The sequence below is a fragment of the Gastrolobium bilobum genome, unplaced genomic scaffold (assembly GCF_033153095.1).
Source record: "Gastrolobium bilobum isolate Gb01-03AN ecotype WA unplaced genomic scaffold, APGP_CSIRO_Gbil_v1 utg2313, whole genome shotgun sequence".
Taxonomy (NCBI): Eukaryota; Viridiplantae; Streptophyta; class Magnoliopsida; order Fabales; family Fabaceae; genus Gastrolobium; species Gastrolobium bilobum.
The window spans coordinates 86994-107525 of NW_026897042.1; the positions used below are offsets into that span (position 1 = coordinate 86994).

The following is a 20532-nucleotide window of genomic DNA, read 5'->3' on the forward strand; positions in this document are numbered from 1 at the left end:
AATATGAGACTTATATTTTTTTTTCTTTACATGATCCAACATAGATTCCGTATACTTTTAAATGTATATAGGAGATAAAATTATCTCTTATAATATAAGAAATATTAATCTCTAACTTTATTAGGAAAAATGATAAGGATATGAAAACTACACTAGAAAGTGATTTTTATTATCAATCATAATTAGACATTTATAACCTAAATTTTTTTACTCTATTTATTAATTATTGATTCAACTTGCATCTAATAATTCTGAACTCTAATAAATTGAAACTATTAGATGTAAATTAGATAAACATTTATGAGGGAGTAGGTTTTTAAACTTACATAAGTGTAAGTTGAATTGGGATGGGATCTCTCAAATTCCAACACATAAACAATTGAGTTCGTCAAGTGAAGTGCACCGAATGAAGAAAGTGATTTCCTTTACCATTCAAACCCTTATTTGAATGCAAGTTTATAACATAATTCAAAGCGCTAGATGAAGGTGGGAAACACAGATGGAAGAGAAAATATATATATAAACCGTGAATTTAAAATTAATTTAACAGTAATAAAATAAAGAAAATATTATATTTACAACCTATTTTCGTTTACAACTTCTTACAATCATATCTTAACCGTTGATTTCCGTCGATCAACGGTTAAAATTTTCGCAAATCAAATTTATTAATTAATTATTAATTCACAATAAATGACAACCGTTGATTGGCGAAAATCAACGGTTGAGATATGATTGTAAGAGTTTGTAAACTATTTGGGTTGTAAATATAACCTTTCCCATAAAATAAATTATAAAAAGTTGTTAATATAAACAACCCCCTCCCCCCAAACATCAAAACCCAACACCCCAACATGCTAAGCTGTTTTGATATTTTAAATAAGGATTCGCTTTTTCTGCAGTTAATGCATATATTCGCTTTTTCTGCAGTTACTGCATATAAATTATCCGCAGTAAGCTCAATACAATATCGTTTTGTAACAGAAATCATGATGTTTATGTAATTTTAATTTATTTCAGAGTTATAATAGTCTTTATATTTATAATTTTTTAAGATTTCAATATTAAAACGACGTCGTTTTGAAAATAAATGCAGATAACTTATCTGCATTAACTGCAGAAATATTTTTCCCTTTAAATAAATATAATAACTTCTATATATAAATTAAAAGAAGGCAATTTCAATCTAGTAAAATCAAATTTGTAAAAAATGAAATAAAAAAAAAAAATCAGTGTCAATAAGTTTAATTACGCGGGGAATCAAACTAATTTAACTAATATGTATGACAAAGACAAAGTGAGTGGTAAAAAGTTGAAGTGAATTCCGTTAAAGAGCTTTCAATATGCCGAGAGAAAAACAGTAATCATGATTCACACACTTCTACGAGTCATGATTGTAGAAAACGTTCACTACTGAATGCCGAAATTTATCTTATTCCAGCCTCAGAAGTATTATCGAAAGTTCTAGTGTTCAAAAGCTAAGATTGTGTATTCTAAATCCATGATTTACCCAAAATTAAATTCTTCTATCACTCCTAGATTTGACTCATATTAAAGTACTAGTCTCAAGTATGATAGATTTTGCCACACAAAGGCATGAGAATGATACCCGACAAATTTTCTCTTCGTAAAATAACAGCTAAAGAGACAGAATTGCAAGAAAATTGAGTATCAGAGGAGTTTGGGATATATCTTAAACATCAGAAGCCTTGGGAGAATTTTCTGGGGTCTTGAGAAGTGTCGATGCCTCCTCACCCATATTTGCTGTGACAGCAGTTTTAAATTCCTCCACCATGGATCCATCCTTGAACTTTAAGGCAATTGTTGAAAGACCATCTTTGGCTTCAGTGGCACTATTAATGCAGGCAAAAGTAACACCCTTCTTGTCCATATTTGTGAGCTTCATATCTGGATAAATACGGGAATTTAAAATCAATCTGTAATTTCCCCTAGACCTCATAAGAAGCCTGGCCTTTCCCGTTCCACTAGTTACATTGACCTTCAGTTCACCCTTTCCACGTTCCTTCCAACTTCCATCCACAAATTCAAACAATACTGAATCTGCATTAAAAACCACTTTCTCATTTTCCTCACCAGTTTCAACGACAACTTCCTGCCTTGTTGAGAAACCACTTCCTTCGCTCTTAGAAACAGCAGTTACCCCTGGGGTTCCAAAACCAGAACTTCCATTGTTGGATAAACCCAGGCCAAAAGCCTTGTCATTTTTCATTCCAAAAATAGAACCAGATTCACTACCCAAAGCAGACCCATCATTTGATTTAGACCCAAAGGAAAATAAGGAAGCAGAAAATCCAGTTCCAGCAAGACCTGTGAAGGCATTTTGACTACTTGAGAGCTGTTGAAATGATTTCAAAGTGCCACCACCTTCAGCACTGGGCTCTTCACTTTCAAGTTTCTTATCCTTGTTGTCACTGTTTTCTTTCTTATCATCGTTCTCGGTATTATTGTCATCCTTAGATTGTTCTTTATAAACCTCATTGGCACTCTCCTTATCACCAGCATCCTTCTTATCCTCATTTTCACTTTTACTTCCATCCTTATGTTTCTCATTATCTACCTCAGATTTGTCACCGTTAGTCTCCTTCTCTGCATTGTTTTCTTCTGCAGCATCCTTATTTGCAGCAGACTTATCCTCCACCTCATGAGTTTTGCTCTCTAATTGCTTACTTTCTTCATCTTTAGCTTTTTCAGAGTCTTTGGTTATACCATCACCACCTTTTGAATCATCCGCAGTAGTGTTCTCACCAGCTGATTGTGTTTTAGTAGTTGCTTCACCAGGATTAGCACTGGATTCAGTAGGAGCAACCAAGCGTATTCCAGCAAATGGGTTTGAAGAAGTAGAAGAATTAGTCTGTTGGCGACGAACTTTGACCATTCTTCTTGTTGACAGAACCTCATCACTGGCCCTCTTGAAAGTTCCAACATCAAGCTCAGGGGTATCTTCCTCGTCATCAAGAGGAGTATCTCGAGTGAGCTCCCTTCCAGGAGCCCTTTTCTTTGATGGTGGAAGGGCATTCTCAGCATCCCCCATTGAAGAAAGATCCAATGTATCAACTACAACTTAAGAACTTCTCTTTCCCCAAGTTTCAGTACAACAAGAACTGCGATTAGGAAAGTACAATTCTCACTTGAGTATGAAATTCAAATTAATAAGAGTAACCCAAGCTATATGGTGATATCCATGATAGTATATATATTAGAAATTCACACACACAAGCGAAAAAACCTAAGAAGTCAAAACATAAGTTAAGAAATACCACATACTGGGAAAATAACACATATATACCATCAAACACACACAGGCAAGACCAGAAATCCAATTAATACGAAATTCATAAAGCAGCCTTTTAAATAAAAAGAGTTAACTCCTGAATTCGTCTGAGAAATTTGGTGGTTGGACACATTAGTCTCTATGAATGCAAAAATCTCACCCTAATCCCTCATAACCACAAATGTCGGCCATGTTAGTCCTTCGGAGGGATTAATGTGTCCAGTGCCTAAGCAATAATATGACCCAAATTAAAATTTGAGAGTATACTCATAAACAGAGAGAGAGAGAAGACTGTGGAAAGCCTAGTAAACACCAGAACCTAGAGGAATATACACCTTCAAACCTCAAATGTAGCTTACAACACTTTGGTCCCATCACATCTACCAAAAGTTAGACAGTTATTTCGGGAAAGGCATGATGACTCCATAGATTCAGGTAAAAATCAAACATATTTTTGGAGCTGAATCAAACCCTTAGTTTCAATATAGAATTATGCTGGTATTTAGATTTATCCTACAAATGTATAGTTATTTAAGCATTCCACACATTCTATACTGTCTATAGAAGCACATAAATTAGTAACACATACTACAAAATGCCACAAATTAAAAAGGTTAAAGAAAACAAAAATGGCTCAAAGAGATTCAGTTGAAATCAACAATCAACATGATATAAAGGATGTGCGAATCTAAAGCATTCTAAGAGCGAAATCACTCATAAACTACCTATTCAAGCAACGAGATGCATGAGTTGATGAAAATTGTATCATTATTGCGAAGCAATAAAATAGCCAGTGTGTTATTCAGAACCAAGTTGAGTTTGTATCAAATATCATAATAGAGGCAACAACTCGCTATATGAGAGATTGCAACCCTAAAATTATCTCAAATCTCAGCACGAACAAATCAAATAGTAAATACAAAAATGGAATGATTAGTTTGATTAAAAAAGGAACTTACAGGGAAACAAAGGAACAAAACTTCGTTATCTGATATCGCAAGTTACCGAAATGAAAGCACAGAAGAATTTGCAATATTCTGTTGATCGGAAAAACGGAAATTTTGTAGTGAGTGAGAAGAAAAGGTGGTGCAAACCCTAACACGATGAACAAAGAGAACGGAGGGTGTAAAAAACTAAAAATAATACAGGCAAATTGTATCCCTTTTATATAGGGAAAAATATTTTTTTGCTACTCTTTTTTTTTTTTTTGGAGGTCTCTTGTATAAAAGATATGTGAGTCTTATTAATTTTCTCTTTTTCATCTCTTATTAATTATGGGATATACACATGCGTTATATTTATCTATTTTGCATGAAATAACTAAATTTTTTATACACAAAAAATGAGTGAGTCTCATTTTTTTTTCTCTCTCCTCTTACTTATGAATTCCACTTGCAATCTTGTTTCTATAACATAAGATGACTATTTTCCTACAACATAAGAAAATTATTTCCTATATATATATTGTCATTTTAAATGACACGTCATTTTAGGAGTGAGATAGACACAAGGAATGAAAGTCATGAGAGAGATAATGATTGGTTTTTTTTTTTAAAATTTAAATTTTAAATAAAAAAATTATTATGTGTCGATCTCTCTCTTAAAATGACAAATATTTTTCCATATATATATATGTAAAATCATTTTTGTAGCCGCTGTACGTACAACAATGACATGTGTATGTTTATAATTCCCTGCATTTAATGTTTTCAAGTATATATACGACAAGTATTTGATTGCTGCACATACAGCTGCTGCAGAAATGTAAACCCAATAATATATATATATATATATATATATATATATATATATATATATATATATATATATTGGATACAAGTGAAAATTGAACATATAACATAATACAACTTATCTAAATCCCTCAACACTAGACCAATTCTAATGACTTTGTGGACATATATAGTTTTAGGGAAAAATAAATCTTATGTTGTGGAAAAATCCTAATATCATGTCATAGATACATTAAGTGTAAGATCCACCTATTTTTTTTTTTAAAAAAAAAGAGTGGCACACTTTTTATGACGTGGCTAGGAAGGATTTGTTTTCTCATGTAACATGAGAAAAACAAACCCCATAGTTTTAGGTGAGATTGTCAGAAAAACTCTTTCATTGAACTCTTTTATAGTGATAGATGATTTTACCTATCTTTTTTTCTGCCTATCTTTACCTACTATTCTCCAATACCATTAGATCATAATCTAAAGAGGAGAAAGAAAGATAAATGTTAATTAAGATTTTAATCTAGTGATCTTTTAAAGTGATAAACAAATAGATAAGTAGAATAACCTATCCTTTTTTATATATCTTAAATTTCAACTACTAATTTTTACGTGATCATAAGATCCTTAAATTTAATAACAAGTTAATGTAATTTGACACTCCAGATTTCAATAATTAAAATCAATATAAAGAATAATAAAATAGTAATAATAACTAATTAAAATTATATTGATTCAGCCTGATATTTTTTTTTTCAAAAGTTATAAAGAGTAAGGATTTAGTGAATTAAAATATATTTATTTAACTTATAAACACACAAATAATTTTCACATTCTTTGCATTTAAGTATGTTATAAGACATGCACGAGTAATTTTAAAAAAGCTCAAGCAAAAAATTGATTTAACAAAAACTTAATTTATATCCGTGTAAAAATAATAAATATCATATTGAATATTAACGGTTGATCATATTTACATTTAACAATTATTATTTATTAGTCACGTCAGCCGTTAGATGAAAATGAGATTTGTAACTTATACCACCAATATGATATAATTATATCTCTATTAAAATATGAACTCCATTTTTCTTATGTTGCTGCAAAAAAGTTATATACAACAACTCATTATAATTATATATTATGGGTAGTACATGGTTATAATGATAAAATTATTATTTTTTCTCTCCGTTACGTCAACCGATAAAGTCTGAGGAGAGAAAAAAATAACTTTAATATTGTAACTATATACTACCCGTAGTACATATTTATTTAATTTTTTGCAGGAAAATTTTTCTTTTCCGGCAACATAAAAAAATAATTTCCATTAAAATATGTAGACTGTGCCCAATAAGAATTTTTCAAAAATTATAAAGAGAAAGAATTTCGGAAATTAAATTATATTTATTTAAGTTACAAACCCACAATCAATTTTCATATTCTTAGCACTTTATTTATGTTATTAGACTTGCAAGAGCAATTTTTATAAAAATTGGGAAAGAAAGTTCTTGCTCTTCTCTTCTCTTCTCTTCTCTCTCATTTTTCTTTATCACTCACAACATCAAACCCAAGAAAAGTAAGAGAATCGGATCGTAAACCGAATCAAACGGTATCAAAATAATCATATTTCTTTCAAACCATTTTAAGAATCAAACCATTTTATATAGAATCAATTCAAATCTCGAACTACTTTGTTCTAAACGGTCCGAGAACCAACCAATTCTTTTTTCCTTAGTTCTGGATAATAGTATATAACGAACATTCATTTTAAACTGACATTTGATATTATTCAATGGATATGGCATAAAGTTTAAGCATTTTAATTCTTACTCACATTGATTTAGTTTTTGCTTAATGTACCCACTTTGTTTTGTGGATACTTTGCCGAAACCAATCACCTACACCAGACAAGTGTTAAAATGATTTAACAGAAAAAGTTTAACAAGAAAAAAATTATTACACTTAAAAATATAAGACTTTCACACTCATACTTTCCACTTAAAAAGCATTATCACATCTAACAAGAAAAAAATTAGACTACTTTATTATTATTATTATTATTATAAAACCCTTTGTAAACAGAAGCAATATTGGGGAAGAATTTAACGTGAGGCGAATAAGCGCGCGAACTTCCTAGCCAGCCGCAGATGCACTCTTATTCGTGCGTTGCTTATCTTGTAATGTGAGTCTAAAATCCTAAATTGATTACTTTGTAGCTTCTTTGCTCTTAAGGCCTTTAAAAAAGGGGGAAGAATCATTATTTTCTCTGTTAATCATCCATGTTTACAATCCAAGGAAATATATAGGATTTAAAAGAGGGAAAAAAAAGATAAAGACAAAAAAATACTCTATAAAATTTGAACGGGCATTCATCTATAGTTCAACTCTTCTACCATAAGAGCCTAAAAAAAAGAACTATAGACTCAAGTAAATTGTAACTAATTGACCATAAAGAATATTGTTATACCACGTGCAAAATCACAAAATTCAGCAGCAGCAAACGACAAGACCACAAAACCAGGGCATAGAAACAACCGATCCATAGAACCGCTTCTCATTTTCCCTTGAGGAAACCTGCATTTTACATTAAAAAAAATGATATCACCTGAAAAAATGTCACGCTTATACATCCAAAATTGTGCAATGCAGATATATGCAGATTACACAAAATCAGCGACCCGGTCTTTTATAAACAACACTATTTATCCGGGCAAGCAACCAAATAAAATGCAGGAGAGAAGTGGTTTATCAAACCAAATAAATGTCCATCTCCTCATCGTAATGCAATCATTTACTTTCTACCAAAAAAAAATCATGTGCTTACATTAGCAACCGCAAAAAGTTATTTGATTACATGTTAGGACTTCCTTTTGCTAGAGGAAAACATATTAATGATGCTTTTATATTAGTAAAAAAAGGAGAGTTATATTTACAAAAAAAAATTCTTACAAATTTACAAACTATACTAAGTATGATTGGTTAGACTTCAATCAAGACGGTCAAACATAATGTAATTCGTAAAAGTTTGTAAACAAAAAGTTTATAAATATAAAAACAAAAAAAAACAGTCAGCAACTGATTTTCATATTCAAAACAAATGCAAGGGCAGTATGGTAAACCCATTGCAAGACATTAGTTCTATCCTGACCTCAGATAAATATCCCAGGAGCTGGAACCGACTGTCATGGTGGGACCTAGGTATGTGGTGCAAGCACTGTCAACAAAGTACAATATTTAAGTGAGGACGAAGAACCAACTAATCAGACTAAATTTTAAATGGAAAATAGATTATGGACGATATATTCATAATTGAGGTAAATAATATGGCAAAACTAGACAATTACGTGATAGAAGTTTGCAAAGTAGCAATAAATTATATAAAAAATACAACAAAGGTTTATCGAGGATGAGTACAAAAAGCCAGGTATTACCACATTTTAATTTTAAGACCGCTAGCATGCAATAAAAAAAAGATCAGTAGCCACTCCGGAAGCTTTAACGAGATCGAAAATAAGATATAACCCATAATTCATTGTGATCTTAACATCATTTACCCAACAGAAAGAGTATACCGGAAACATTTAGCATTAATTATACCCACAAGATTGCTCAAGCAGTAAAATGTTAAAAAAATCCCAAGCCAAATCGCCGTACAAAATTATGGAAAATAGGTCATGAGAATTGTGAGATTTGGTCAATGATTTACTACTAACAACGGACGTATTTTATAATTTCCTATCTAAATCCCAAATATACAGCCTAGTTGTAGTAAAGTATATGATACACTAAAAAATAAAACTAGAATTGGTAGGACTCAGGTGGTAGTAGTAGTTATGGTCAAAACAGCTAGGTGTCAAAAAGCGAGTTAGAAATGGCACTTCAGAAACAATTAATCACCAGAGACAAAATTTCGATTTTCACACCGCCCCAACCAATTGCTTTTAGGCTGACGGGGCTCCTTCATTATTCGTACCATACTCTTCGTCAGCCTCGCTACCATTAACGAGGACTGCACCATCTGAAGAATCGGCATCCACTACAACTGCCTCCTCTTGGCTTCCTTCTTCTCCATTCTGTTCCTCGTGTTGCTCAGTATAGTCCTCTTCTCCATTTTGTTCGGTCAACTGTGACAAAAGGACATAAAAACAACATAAAGCAACAGTCTAACATCACCACTAACAATAACTGGGGTAATGGATTATTGGATTATTGTTTATGTAGCAGCCAAAAAACACAACACTGTTTAACGTTGATAACTTCTGTTTGGTGTTAGCCCTATATTTAGTACACCTCATGATTAGAGTCTCCATTCTCAAGAGGCTGTTCTCCTTCTTCGATCTGCATGTTTCTGAAAGCTTCAACAAGGGTGACGTGTGATTTATCAGCATGGTTGACATACTCCTCCGCAGGAGGGTAAACACCCCTAAAATAAAATAAAATAAAAAGTTATTAAAAAACATTTATTGGAGATGTTCACTACAAAAACACTAATACACAATAAAGTTTCAAGATACATGTGAGAGAGTATGCATTTCCCCACTGACCTTGTTTCTGCAGCCTTAGATTCAACAGCAAGTGCAACTTGCCAATCTTCAAATAAATTAGGATACTCCTCGGGATCAGCCAATGATTCAGCAGCTTTTGGATTAACCTGTGCATATTAACAAATAAATATAAGAATTTAAATTTTAATCCACATGTCATCTGTAAACATGATGAGAATCCCAGGACAAGGGAATGGAATGAGAAGTTCCTACCCATGACATCATGTGGACAACATAAATGTCAGGCAGTTCCATCATAATTAAATAATATAATAATATATAGCTGAATAAGAAATTACCTTACTGAGATCTTTTCTCCAAATCGCCACTATCTCTGAGACCTTGCTTGGGAGATAAGATCGAGCCATTAAAGCAGCCTCTGGAATCCGATTGCTGCCAAAAGCATAACTCAGTTACATCTCCCCCCACTTTGTGCCAGTAATATCATAAATGAAAAGAGTACAACTGTAGAAGATTACCTTTCTACCAACAGTTGAAGGCAGTCTTCAAGTTTACCCAACATAAATAAGCAAAGGAATGCGACATTGTTCTTTCCTTGCTCTTTAGCAAGATTTGCAAGTTTTGATATTCCTTCAGCATCTCCTAAAGAAGAATATAGCAGCAACAATCCACTCAAATCCATTGCATGTTTCAAACAGTCCTCAGCCATTTCTAACTGCAAGAATAGATAATACAGTGAGCTGCACTGGAACAATAATACCCATCAACAATCAACAGCCACCAGAATCATTGCTGATCGTGAAAAGAATAAAATAAATATTCAACATCCTAATCATGCACTAGAATCAGCATCTAGAACTAAAAAATATGCTAGGGAGTTTCGATGGGGATGAAGTGCAGTGATTCATAATGGACAGGTTTGGAATGGAATTGAGTAGAAAGGTAAAAGAATACTACTCTACTGTTTGGAAGTTTTAATGAAGCAATGTAAGGCAGCTCCTCACCATTGTTATTGTTTGGAAGTAACAATGGTGACTAATGGAGTGGCGCATATTACAAATTTATCTTCCAATCCTATCTTTTTAATCAAATGGTTGCAACAAAAGAATACCGAGGGTATTGTCAATGACCATTTAAAAATAAAAGAGATTAGTATTCCATTCCAAACCCCCAGATCGGAGGTTATGAAAATTTATGATTTTGAGTGGTAAGGGGTGGCTTAGGTTCCCTCCTTAACCATTCCATGCTATTACTTGAAAATCTCCCGAACAATGTTTTGTCCCTTTTACCACACCACTCCACTCCATCCATCCAAACATAGCCCAAAGCATCTGAACACAACTTCTAAACAGAACAAATATTTAACAAAACTATCTTAGTTTGGCAGTAATTAAAACCTCTTAATTCTCTTATGCATGGTCATATTCAGCAGCACATCATGATTTGGACATGGATACTTCCGAATGTAATACAGCCTATTGTTTACAGAAATAACAAAAAATGGAGAATCATTTAAAGGATAAAAACACCTTTCCAGTAGACATAGCTAATTCTCCCAACTGCTTCCATTTAGACTCACTCTGCACTTCTGTGGCAATATCCTGCAGAAAGAGAGAATGAATATTACTCACGATAAAAACTGAAAAATTAAACTTATTCAAACGAGAAATTAAGAAAATTAGAAACCCAAGTTATGAAATTTTATATGTCAAGTGATATCTCCTTGCTGGAACTTACGAACTTACCTTTGCAACCTCTAATCTTCCAAGTTGTATGGCTAGATCGAACCTGTAATCAGGATCAGTAGCAACTTCAAGAGCATCCTCTATCATCCCTCTTGATTCCAGGAATCGAGCCACACTACCATAAAAACAAGTGCATAGTTGCAATTAGGATGCATATGACATCCAAACACCAGTAAACAACATATGCTGACAGAAAACAATTCTAAATCAAGGAGGCAGGCAAATGAACATGTACTATATACTAATACAAGTTATATCTTAATATCATTAAACCATGCCAAGCAATGATAAAGAATGAACAAGCAAGAAGACTGGATAGATTCCAAAATAACATATCAAAATGAGCAAGAAGCAAAATGCCATTAATAAGCAAACAAACAACTTAAGAGGGTCAAAAGATTCTCTGGTCAGCCACAAAAGATCCACTTTCATTTCTCAGTAGGTTGGCATTTTTACTCAAGGGATCAGACAAGGGCATGTTGTGCATGATAATTTCTAAATAATGAAATGAAAAATCATTCTGATACAAAGTAAACAAAAGTCTACCTGTTATGATGCTCTTTAGGAATTGATGGTAGAACTTCATTGGCCCTCTCCAAATCACCACGCATCACAAGAGTCTTGTACTCGATCAAGCTTAAAAGCAGCGTGTATCCCATAACACTGAGAAAAACAATCAAGAAAAAGAAAAAAAATTAAGATAACTGCATTGAGAGATTTTGAACAACGCAAACTAATAGTCGACTTACTTGAACTCTTTGTCTATCAAATAGACCCTACTTTGGCTGGCAAGATATCCCAACAAGTACATCGGACGGTCCAAATGAAACATTGTAGTTACCTAAATTCATAATGTTATGCATCAAGAGACTTCTTATGATCCTTGTAGTTCAATAAATATTTTTCAACAAAAGAAGAAATTCATGAAGACAGAGAGAAGATGATTACAAAGAGTTCAATAAATAAATATGCAGTTCTTTTGAACCTAAAAGGGAAAAGAGTTAATACCTCACCACCAACACAGTAATTAAGCCTCCAAGAGGAATTGTTGTAGATAAAACAATCCCCAACCCAAACCCCAGTCCTGACACGTTCACTCATTTCGTGCAGGAGCTCAAAGGCATCTTCAACACCTTGCTCATCTCCAGGTCGTCCACTATCTAAATATGATGCAACAACATCACGCTGCAACAGTGGTGGAAGTTAAAACATTTGCAGAGCTTCACCAGTAAACCACCAAATATTCATTTAACCAAAATCTTGGGGGGAAAATAATGCACTTCAGAGCAAGTCAATAACTGTAAGAAAATGATCAAGTTAATCCTAATCCTCACATTGTACTTCAGGATGTAGAATGATGTATCACTTGCAATCGCCACTAGATCACCACTATCAGCCCAGTAGAGGTTCTGACACAGAAAAATAACAAAATTAACAAGGAATAGGAAGGAAAAAATGCAGAAAACTAGATATCACTTCATGAAAGCACTTACTTTCACATTAACATCAATGCGACGAATCAACCTGCATTCAGCCCAATCATAAAAGCAGATAAAATCATTTGAGCATATTGCCAATACGGTACCACCAAATATTCGTTCAGCTGAAAAAGTCGGTCTTATACTCTTTTTTTCCTGAAATACACAAAATTCAGACTCCAATAAAAATTCCCTAGAGAAAACTTATTTCATTTAGCAGACAGCTAAAACAATGAGAGAATTTTGCTTTTGATAACCAAGTCAAGCAATATTAAAAAAAAAAATGTCTTATAATTGGCAGGCATAGGAAACACATTCCCCAGTTGCTTGTCAGACAAAATTTTCTAGAGGAAAATTAATTGCCAACATAGTTTTTATTACATGTTCCTTGTCATAAACAGTAAAGTAATGGCACTTTAGCCCAGTTTGCTCGCCCTTTAAAGAAATATTAAGAATTTGTTGGTTGTCACCATCACTTTCATCTTCAGACAAAGTATAAAATAAGTAATTCAAAATGAAGTACAAACCTGGAAGGTTTTGCTGAAAATTTTAATCTTCGATGTACTTTCTCTCACAGCATACTCTCCATCCGAAGACCAAACGAATTCCAGTGCTGAACCAAATGATCTATTTCTCCATGCCAAAGCAGTGTATATAATATACTCACCATCTCCACAAACAACAACAAACCTCCCATTTGGATTGTGCCTTAAACTCTGAATATAAAAAAGGCAAATCACAAGTCAGTCACCAGTCGACATACATGAATAAACAAATCACTAGTGTTGATAATTGAACCCAAAGGACAGATTATTGTTTTAAAGCTCATTTCTTTGAATATGGATTGAAGACTACAAAAGAATAGTTCCTAAATACTAATAGCTCTTGTCATTTACTTGTGAATTCAATGTCTAACGTTACCAAACCTATTTTTATTAAAACAAATACTCTTCTATATCCAAATTACATGCACAAGATCTAGAGGAGAATGGCCATGGGGATGACCAATTCAATCCTATAAAACAATAACAAGTTTTTAGCATACAATACAAATACTTTCAACAAAAATGTAAATATGTAGCACAAACCACAACAATAAAGAAGTCAGAGGATGAATATGATTTGATAAATAATGCAAACATAATGTTTAATAAAATCCATCTAGGGTTGCGTAATATGAGCATAAAATAGGGAAGTAATGCAAAAGAATGCAACATGATATTAAGAAGGATGCTGACTCACTTGTGGGTAGAGATCACAGGTACCCAACTCCTTAACACCCAATGGTAACCTTTCTCCATCAGCAATCTAAAAAAAAAAAGTACTTGTGTCACTAAAGGAAAACAAGTTTTCAGTTCTTGCTCGCATATTATACAGCAAAAAAGGGTAAAGTGAGCCCATACTTCCATATCTGCTCCTACACTCCTTATATTGGCAGTCTGAATTTCATTATGCTTAGCCCAAATGATTTTCCCACTGTTGTCCATGCTGGCTACTGGTTCTTCTCGACCAAGTTTGACCATAATAGTACCTTCATCATAGCCAATCACAACCCTGAGAAGAAAGATGTTAATTTAGTCCATGAAGGAGGATCGAAAAGAGAGACACTGATATTTCAAGAAAAGAAAAAAGTAAAGGAGATTCCGCATCTATGAGAGATTAAAGCAAACAAGATCAATGATACATAAGGAGAAAATAAAGAGTTTTCTAATCAGTAATCTAATCAGATAAGAATACTTCATCATTAAGGCAAGACCTGACACTATTGTCCCACTCAACAAGAGTCAAGGACCTAAGACGTATTAGACTCATACTTATTAATCTCGGATAGCAGCGCGTAGCGGCTGACCCTCCATATTGCTATAGCGGGTAGCGCTACGACGCTACTGTGCAAAGTGTACCTAAGTGATACACTAAATTGTACTCCACAAACATAAAACTTAAAATATGAAAATGTGACATAAAAAATAAATTTGAAGGATCTCAAACTCAAAAATAATTGATTTCAAATATTAAAATTCAAATCATAAGAAAATTAAAGGAATTAATGTCTCAAATAATGTAACACAACAAAATAAAGTAGCAAAATTAGTCAAAATTCAAACCGCCACTTAAGTGAATTGTCAAAATCAAAGAATTAAGGAACTAATCATAATTAAAATCATGAACATCCAAATCTTCATCTTCACTTTAACTTGTATCTAAGTTGTAAATCTCTTCCTTCTACAACCAGAACACTTTTGTAGAAACTACTGTAGCGGCGCAATAGTGCCGCGATTCAACCGCAATAGCGGCTGCTACATCCGCTACACTTCACCTGACCGTAGCGGCGCGGTCTGTGGCGGTCGGCTGCTGCACCGCAACGCAACTCCGCTATAGCGTGCTAAAGCGGGGCTATTTACAAGTAAGATTAGACTCAGAATTACTTGCAAAGATTTAATCCAAAAACAAATACTCACCGACGTGAACCCTTCAGGTATCCAACAGCCCAAACTCTTTCAAGACCATAGTTCAATGTGTTCTCAAGCCTGCAAGCCGATTAAACAACCATAAAATTTTAAAATGACCAGAAAATATCCATAACTCATATATACTTCAAACTGATTTTAGTAAAATCTTAGAAAAGTGTAACATAAATATATATATATATATATATATATATATATAAATAGAAGAATTAGACAACACTATCCAGTCCACTAGTCACAGTTTCTGCCCCATCTCAATTCTCAGGTGAACATCAAATTTAGACATCATAGTCATCAAAGGACAGGTGAATAATCAACAAATGTACAGCATCATAATTTTTGAAAAACATAAAGAAACACTCGTGTAAGGTCTCATCCTCTAAGAAAATCAAACAAAGTCAAATTATACAAGTTCCTACAAGAGCGTGATGCCAACAGAACAAAAAAGCAAGAATAATGAGCCAAGAATAAGAAAAAGATAAATCTCACAACTCAGTATTCCGATTTATGTGAACAGAATCAAATTACCTATAAGTTGTTGAATGCCAAATGCGCACTGTACCATCCTCAGAGCCAGTAATGATTATAGGAAGTTCAGGATGAAAGCATACAGCAGATACATTGTGTGTGTGACCTTCTAGAGTCTGGACACAACTTTTAGTCTGATAATCCCATACCTGTTTCATAGTATTTATTGGTATGATAATTCCTATCCATATATACATATAGGCAAACAAATTAAAGGGAAGATGAAGAATTAAGAATACAAAAAATAGAAAGCATACCTTGGCAGTGTAATCATCAGAACCAGTAATTAGATAAGGTTTGTCACCACCTGTAAAGTAATCAACACAATTCACTCCTTTCTGGTGGGCATCCAATGTAAAATTGGGGTCAGGAGAGCCAAGATTCCAAATCTGCAAGGGAAGAAAACAGCATTAGTGCATTACATTATATCATAGGTACATAGAAATAAGCAAAGAAAAAGCAGGAAATAACTGGCAAAAGAAGACATATATACCTTTATGGTGCGATCAAGAGATGCACTGGCAAAGGTGTTTGTGTCTTTAGGATTAAATGTCACTTGCATGACATAATGAGAATGTCCCTCAAATATCTGGGTACAGACCCAGCCCTTTTCCCAATCCCATAGCTTTATCAGCATATCATCAGATGATGACAGCACATAAGGAAGTGTAGGATGAACTGCCACACACCTAATGTAATCTGTATGTGCCTCAAATACTTTAACTTTATCCATTGTGTTGTAATTATATACACGAATAAACATATCATCCGCTCCAGCAACAACCCACTGTTTGCGTGCAATAAACTTGGCTGACCTAACTGCAAAATCATGCTGTTTATATGAGACCCATGAAGTATGCAAAGAAAGAAAATCACTTCATGTAAATGAATAAGAGACAGATAAACAATGAAACAAGCAGACAGATAAAAGTTCATGTACCTGGTAACTCAGTAACCTCAAAAGACTTGGCCATGGTCTGAAATAGAATTAACGATATTAAAGTTAATTGAACAAGCAAATCTCATAGAAACAAATAATGAATATCCATTTGAAGAAAAGTTAGTGAAATTTTAAATATAGAAACAAGAGAGTTAGAGGCTGTCGTCTTTTAATTCCAATCTATATAGAATGCATCACAGTCTATATGTAAAAGAAAACAACTATTTATATTGAGACGGTGGTTAAAAAGTTAAGATGAGAGAGGAGTAGTACCGTGGCTGAAAAGATGAGAGAACATAGATTGAGATAATTTAGGCATATAATGCGAAGATCCCTAGATGCTCCCGTGAGAATAGAAATTTGTTACCAAGAGATTGACACCAAAAGAGGATATGGTCGGCTGAAACTTACTTGGAAGAATGTAGTAAAACAAGACTTAATGAAGTGAGAATTAAATTGACAAATGGTGTTCTTAGGACGGATTGGGAAAAAACTATTAGGACTGTTGAGGGATAGTCTCGTTTTTCTTCCTATATTCCAGACAATCCTTGTCTTGTTCTTTTTCCCTATATTTTTCATCTTCTTTTTTTATTTACTTAATTATTTTGCTATCTAATTTAATTTTCCCTTTTATTTATCAATTTTTATTTTTACTATTTAATTTTTCCTTTTCTTCATTTTTCTCTCTTATATATATTTATTTTCACTTCATGTTTTTTTTATTTTTTTGTGTTCTCCTTTTTTTTATTTCTAGTTTTTAATTTTTGAATTTTGAATTTTTATTTATTTATTTATTTTTCCCTTTCTTTTCCCTCAATCATTTTTCATTTGGGTTCATTGACCACCAATCCCAACTAGTTTAGGATATACATAGAGACCATGAAGCTAGAAAAAGCAAGAAGAACATGACTCACTCCATATTAATAGAACCAGCAAAATACCACAGGCAGAATGCACAAGAACCAGAAAAATACAAGAAGAAAGCACATATTCTTTTGAGTACACAAGAAGGGGGGAAATCCCACAGCCAATGCTGATACTAAATCTACAAATGCACACACTTCATCAAACTATGAAAATGTGTCTCAAACTAACAAGCGTGAGGACATCCAGAATATTCAAAAGGATGGAATTTCATCTAAAATACTCTGCCCAAATATTAAGTCTATCAATTTCTGTCAAAGAGGAGTGGCTACTAATCTTTCTTCAACATTTTGAGTAGGTATTTGTCATTTTGCAGCGACTAAATAATTGGTAAATCGGCGAGGTTGAGATTTGATCCTAGGATCAAACATGTCACAAAGGAACTTGGTGTCGCTTGTGTTAATGCTATTGGGCATTTATTAATCACGCTTTCCCAGTATAATTTAACACAATTACCCAGTCTCAATCTACTTCGAAGTACAAATGCTACAGTAATTTCCAACCCGTCTTCAATATAAAAGATTGCTAAAAGAGCCTTCTATTCACTTTTGGTTTCCTTTAAAATGGCATGCATATAGGCTGACTATACAGTTACTAGAAATTTGTCTGCTGATCCTGTTCAAAACTTACTGCATGTATTGAGCCAAAGTCTTCCTCGTTAGCGAAGCCAACATCCTGTTTTGCCAAGACCCGGTGTAGGTCGAAATCAGATTGATTTATGGCGCTTGAGCTGGTAAGGGTAAGTAGAAAGAACTACATCCTGACTAGCAGCTATAGCTTTAGGTTTAGTGGTAAGCGCTTGATCCAACAATTGCATAAGAACCGAGGTCATTGATTAGATTCCTCAGAATGACACTTTGCAGAAGACAGGTGTTGGGGCGTGGGGATTGTTGGTGAGGCCAACATCCTGATTTGGTAAGGCCCGATGTGGGTTGGAGTCAGATCGAACCATGACGCTTGGGCTGCTAAGAGTAAATAGAAAGAACTACGCCCTGACTAACAACAATAACTTTTGGCCTGGTGGTAAGCGCTCGATCAAACATTCCTAACCTCATTCATTGAAAGTAATTCCACATATCATCACAATTTAGAGGACCAATATTTCTTTACAACGAAGGGGGAAAAAATTTATAATGAAGAAAAAGCTAAATATATCTCCTAGCTTGAGATATATGTAAAGCTATATAAATCATAAGATTTTAGTGGAACACCAACATTTTGAACAATGATTTCGAGTAATATATGTAAGGTATACACTAAAAAATTTTTAATAAAAGAAAGAGAATATGTGGCTGCTTTAAATTTGAAGGAAGCCATAATAAAAAGGTTATTGCCCCCTTCATTCGTGAATCAGCAGCTCATTATATATAGGCACCATGCAAAAGGTATTTTGTTTGGAGATCAATCAACAAACACCCGTGTCTGACTCAAGTGCCAACAGATAGGAATCCACCATTACGTTTCTCAATTTGGTCACTTATAATAATATACAGCATCTCAATTATAAAAATTGACATACCTGAGATTGGTAGTTCCAGATACAGACAGTTCCAGAGTACAAACTGGCTAGAATCCTGCGTTAATGATGACAACACATCACACAATTAAGCAAAACATCTATGTATCAACTATTCACCATCATAAAAATAAAGTCAACAGTATTCCCACATAACAAACACAACCACTACTAACAAAACGCTCACAAACTATATTTATAGATGCCACGCTTGAGAGATACCAAATGATGGAATCAATTGCAGATACTCGTAATGAGCAACAAATTAGAAAGCCGGTTTTGAAATTAGCTTCACATCATAAAATAGTTCCAGAGACAAAATCACACAACATAGCCAAGGACAAGGCACTACCATGGTTCTGTTGGATGTAGATCCACGGATTTTACTCTTTCTGATCTTTGCGCAAGCTTTCGCTGATCAAATATTTACAACAACACACGTCAGTTTAAGATGTCAGAAAGCTAAACACCTGCACTGCGCATGGTAGCTGAGAAATCTAATTCACAGAAATACTCGCTGACAAGCTAATCAAACATTTCTCAGCAACCAAACACAAATAAACCACGAATCAAAAGGCAAAACAACAGTACCTTGATTTCGAGTCTGAGAGGCTGCAAAGGCAAGCAACAAATAAAGAAACAAACAAAAACGAGTCAATGCACAATTCCACAATAGATCCCATAGGAACTGAAAATCGCGTGAACTAACAAAGCAAAATTAGGAGGCTCGCATTTCAAGTTACATATACACAAGGGATTGAAATTCGAATAGTAGATAGCTTAATGAGAAAACATCAAATCGAAGCGAGTTCGCTCCAGATCTAAGGTTGTGAACAACGGTGAAGCGTTTGCGGAAGAAGAGATCGAAGAGAAAGCTCACCATTTCCGCAGATTGAAGGAACTAACTAGCTTTGATCGAGAGAACTCGTTGGAGATCAGGAGCCGAATTCGAAGAGCCCAAAAGAAGAGCTCAAAGAGAGAGAGAGAGAGAGAGGGAATGCGACGAGGTTAGAAGAGCAGAGTGAAATCTGACGCTGGATGAGGGAAGAAAGAGAGGGTGCTTTGCAGTTAAGGCACGGATTTACGAGAATGCCACTAAGAAAGAGGGACAGTGTACTCACTCTTCACCAAGTTTTTTTATGTAAATGTCACGTAAATAAGAGTGTTATTTTCTAATATGTCATATGGGCAAATTTATTGAACAGTGTAACGAACTCAGTTTATTGATTTGTCACATTTCTTCTGGTTAACACCAAATTTGCTACTAAGATAGTAAACTTGGTTGCAATTTGCTATTGGAAAAAATGTGTATCATTTTAAAGAATGTAAAATTATGTTATTTTAAATGAGAGAAAGAGATAGGTAAAGGAAGAGAGAGTGAATAAAAAAAATATAAG

The 20532-nt window shown here is 33.8% G+C and overlaps 2 protein-coding genes across 3 annotated transcripts; both read right to left on the minus strand.

The window, feature by feature from the left end:
* Positions 1-1329: 1329 nt before the first annotated feature.
* On the minus strand, positions 1330-4400 carry LOC133303639 (nuclear pore complex protein NUP50A-like). The gene is made up of 2 exons (XM_061503576.1): positions 4252-4400; positions 1330-3122 (listed from the first exon to the last, which is right to left on the minus strand). The coding sequence occupies exon 2, from the start codon at positions 3050-3052 to the stop codon at positions 1694-1696; it is 1359 nt and encodes a 452-aa protein (XP_061359560.1). The 5' UTR covers positions 3053-3122; positions 4252-4400; the 3' UTR covers positions 1330-1693.
* Positions 4401-7281: 2881 nt separating this feature from the next.
* LOC133303631 (coatomer subunit beta'-2) lies at positions 7282-20156 on the minus strand. 2 transcript variants are annotated; one of them, XM_061503561.1, is made up of 26 exons: positions 20016-20156; positions 19727-19747; positions 19488-19549; positions 19139-19193; positions 16696-16732; positions 16249-16574; positions 16013-16144; positions 15756-15904; positions 15219-15287; positions 14163-14313; positions 14002-14067; positions 13287-13475; positions 12775-12915; positions 12616-12690; positions 12290-12466; positions 12031-12122; positions 11828-11944; positions 11282-11396; positions 11066-11137; positions 10055-10251; positions 9875-9968; positions 9576-9682; positions 9322-9454; positions 9005-9194; positions 8180-8245; positions 7282-7605 (listed from the first exon to the last, which is right to left on the minus strand). In XM_061503561.1, exons 1-25 carry the CDS (start codon positions 20016-20018, stop codon positions 8226-8228), a joined length of 2790 nt encoding a protein of 929 aa, XP_061359545.1. In that variant the 5' UTR covers positions 20019-20156; the 3' UTR covers positions 7282-7605; positions 8180-8225. The 2 variants fall into 2 exon arrangements, with proteins under 2 accessions (XP_061359545.1, XP_061359547.1); XM_061503563.1 differs by lacking the exons at positions 7282-7605; positions 8180-8245 and having other exon boundaries at positions 8274-9155.
* Between the last annotated feature and the right edge of the window lie 376 nt (positions 20157-20532).

Coding starts and splice junctions, on each gene's coding strand:
- LOC133303639 (XM_061503576.1), bottom strand. CDS start 3,052: ATGGGGGATGCTGAGAATGCCCTTCCACCATCAAAGAAAAGGGCTCCT.
- LOC133303631 (XM_061503561.1), bottom strand. Junction 14,314..15,218: donor TACCTGAAGGGTTCACGTCG/GTGAGTATTTGT, acceptor CTTTCTTCTCAG/GGTTGTGATTGGCTATGATG. Junction 12,123..12,289: donor ATTACTGTGTTGGTGGTGAG/GTATTAACTCTT, acceptor TTATGAATTTAG/GTAACTACAATGTTTCATTT.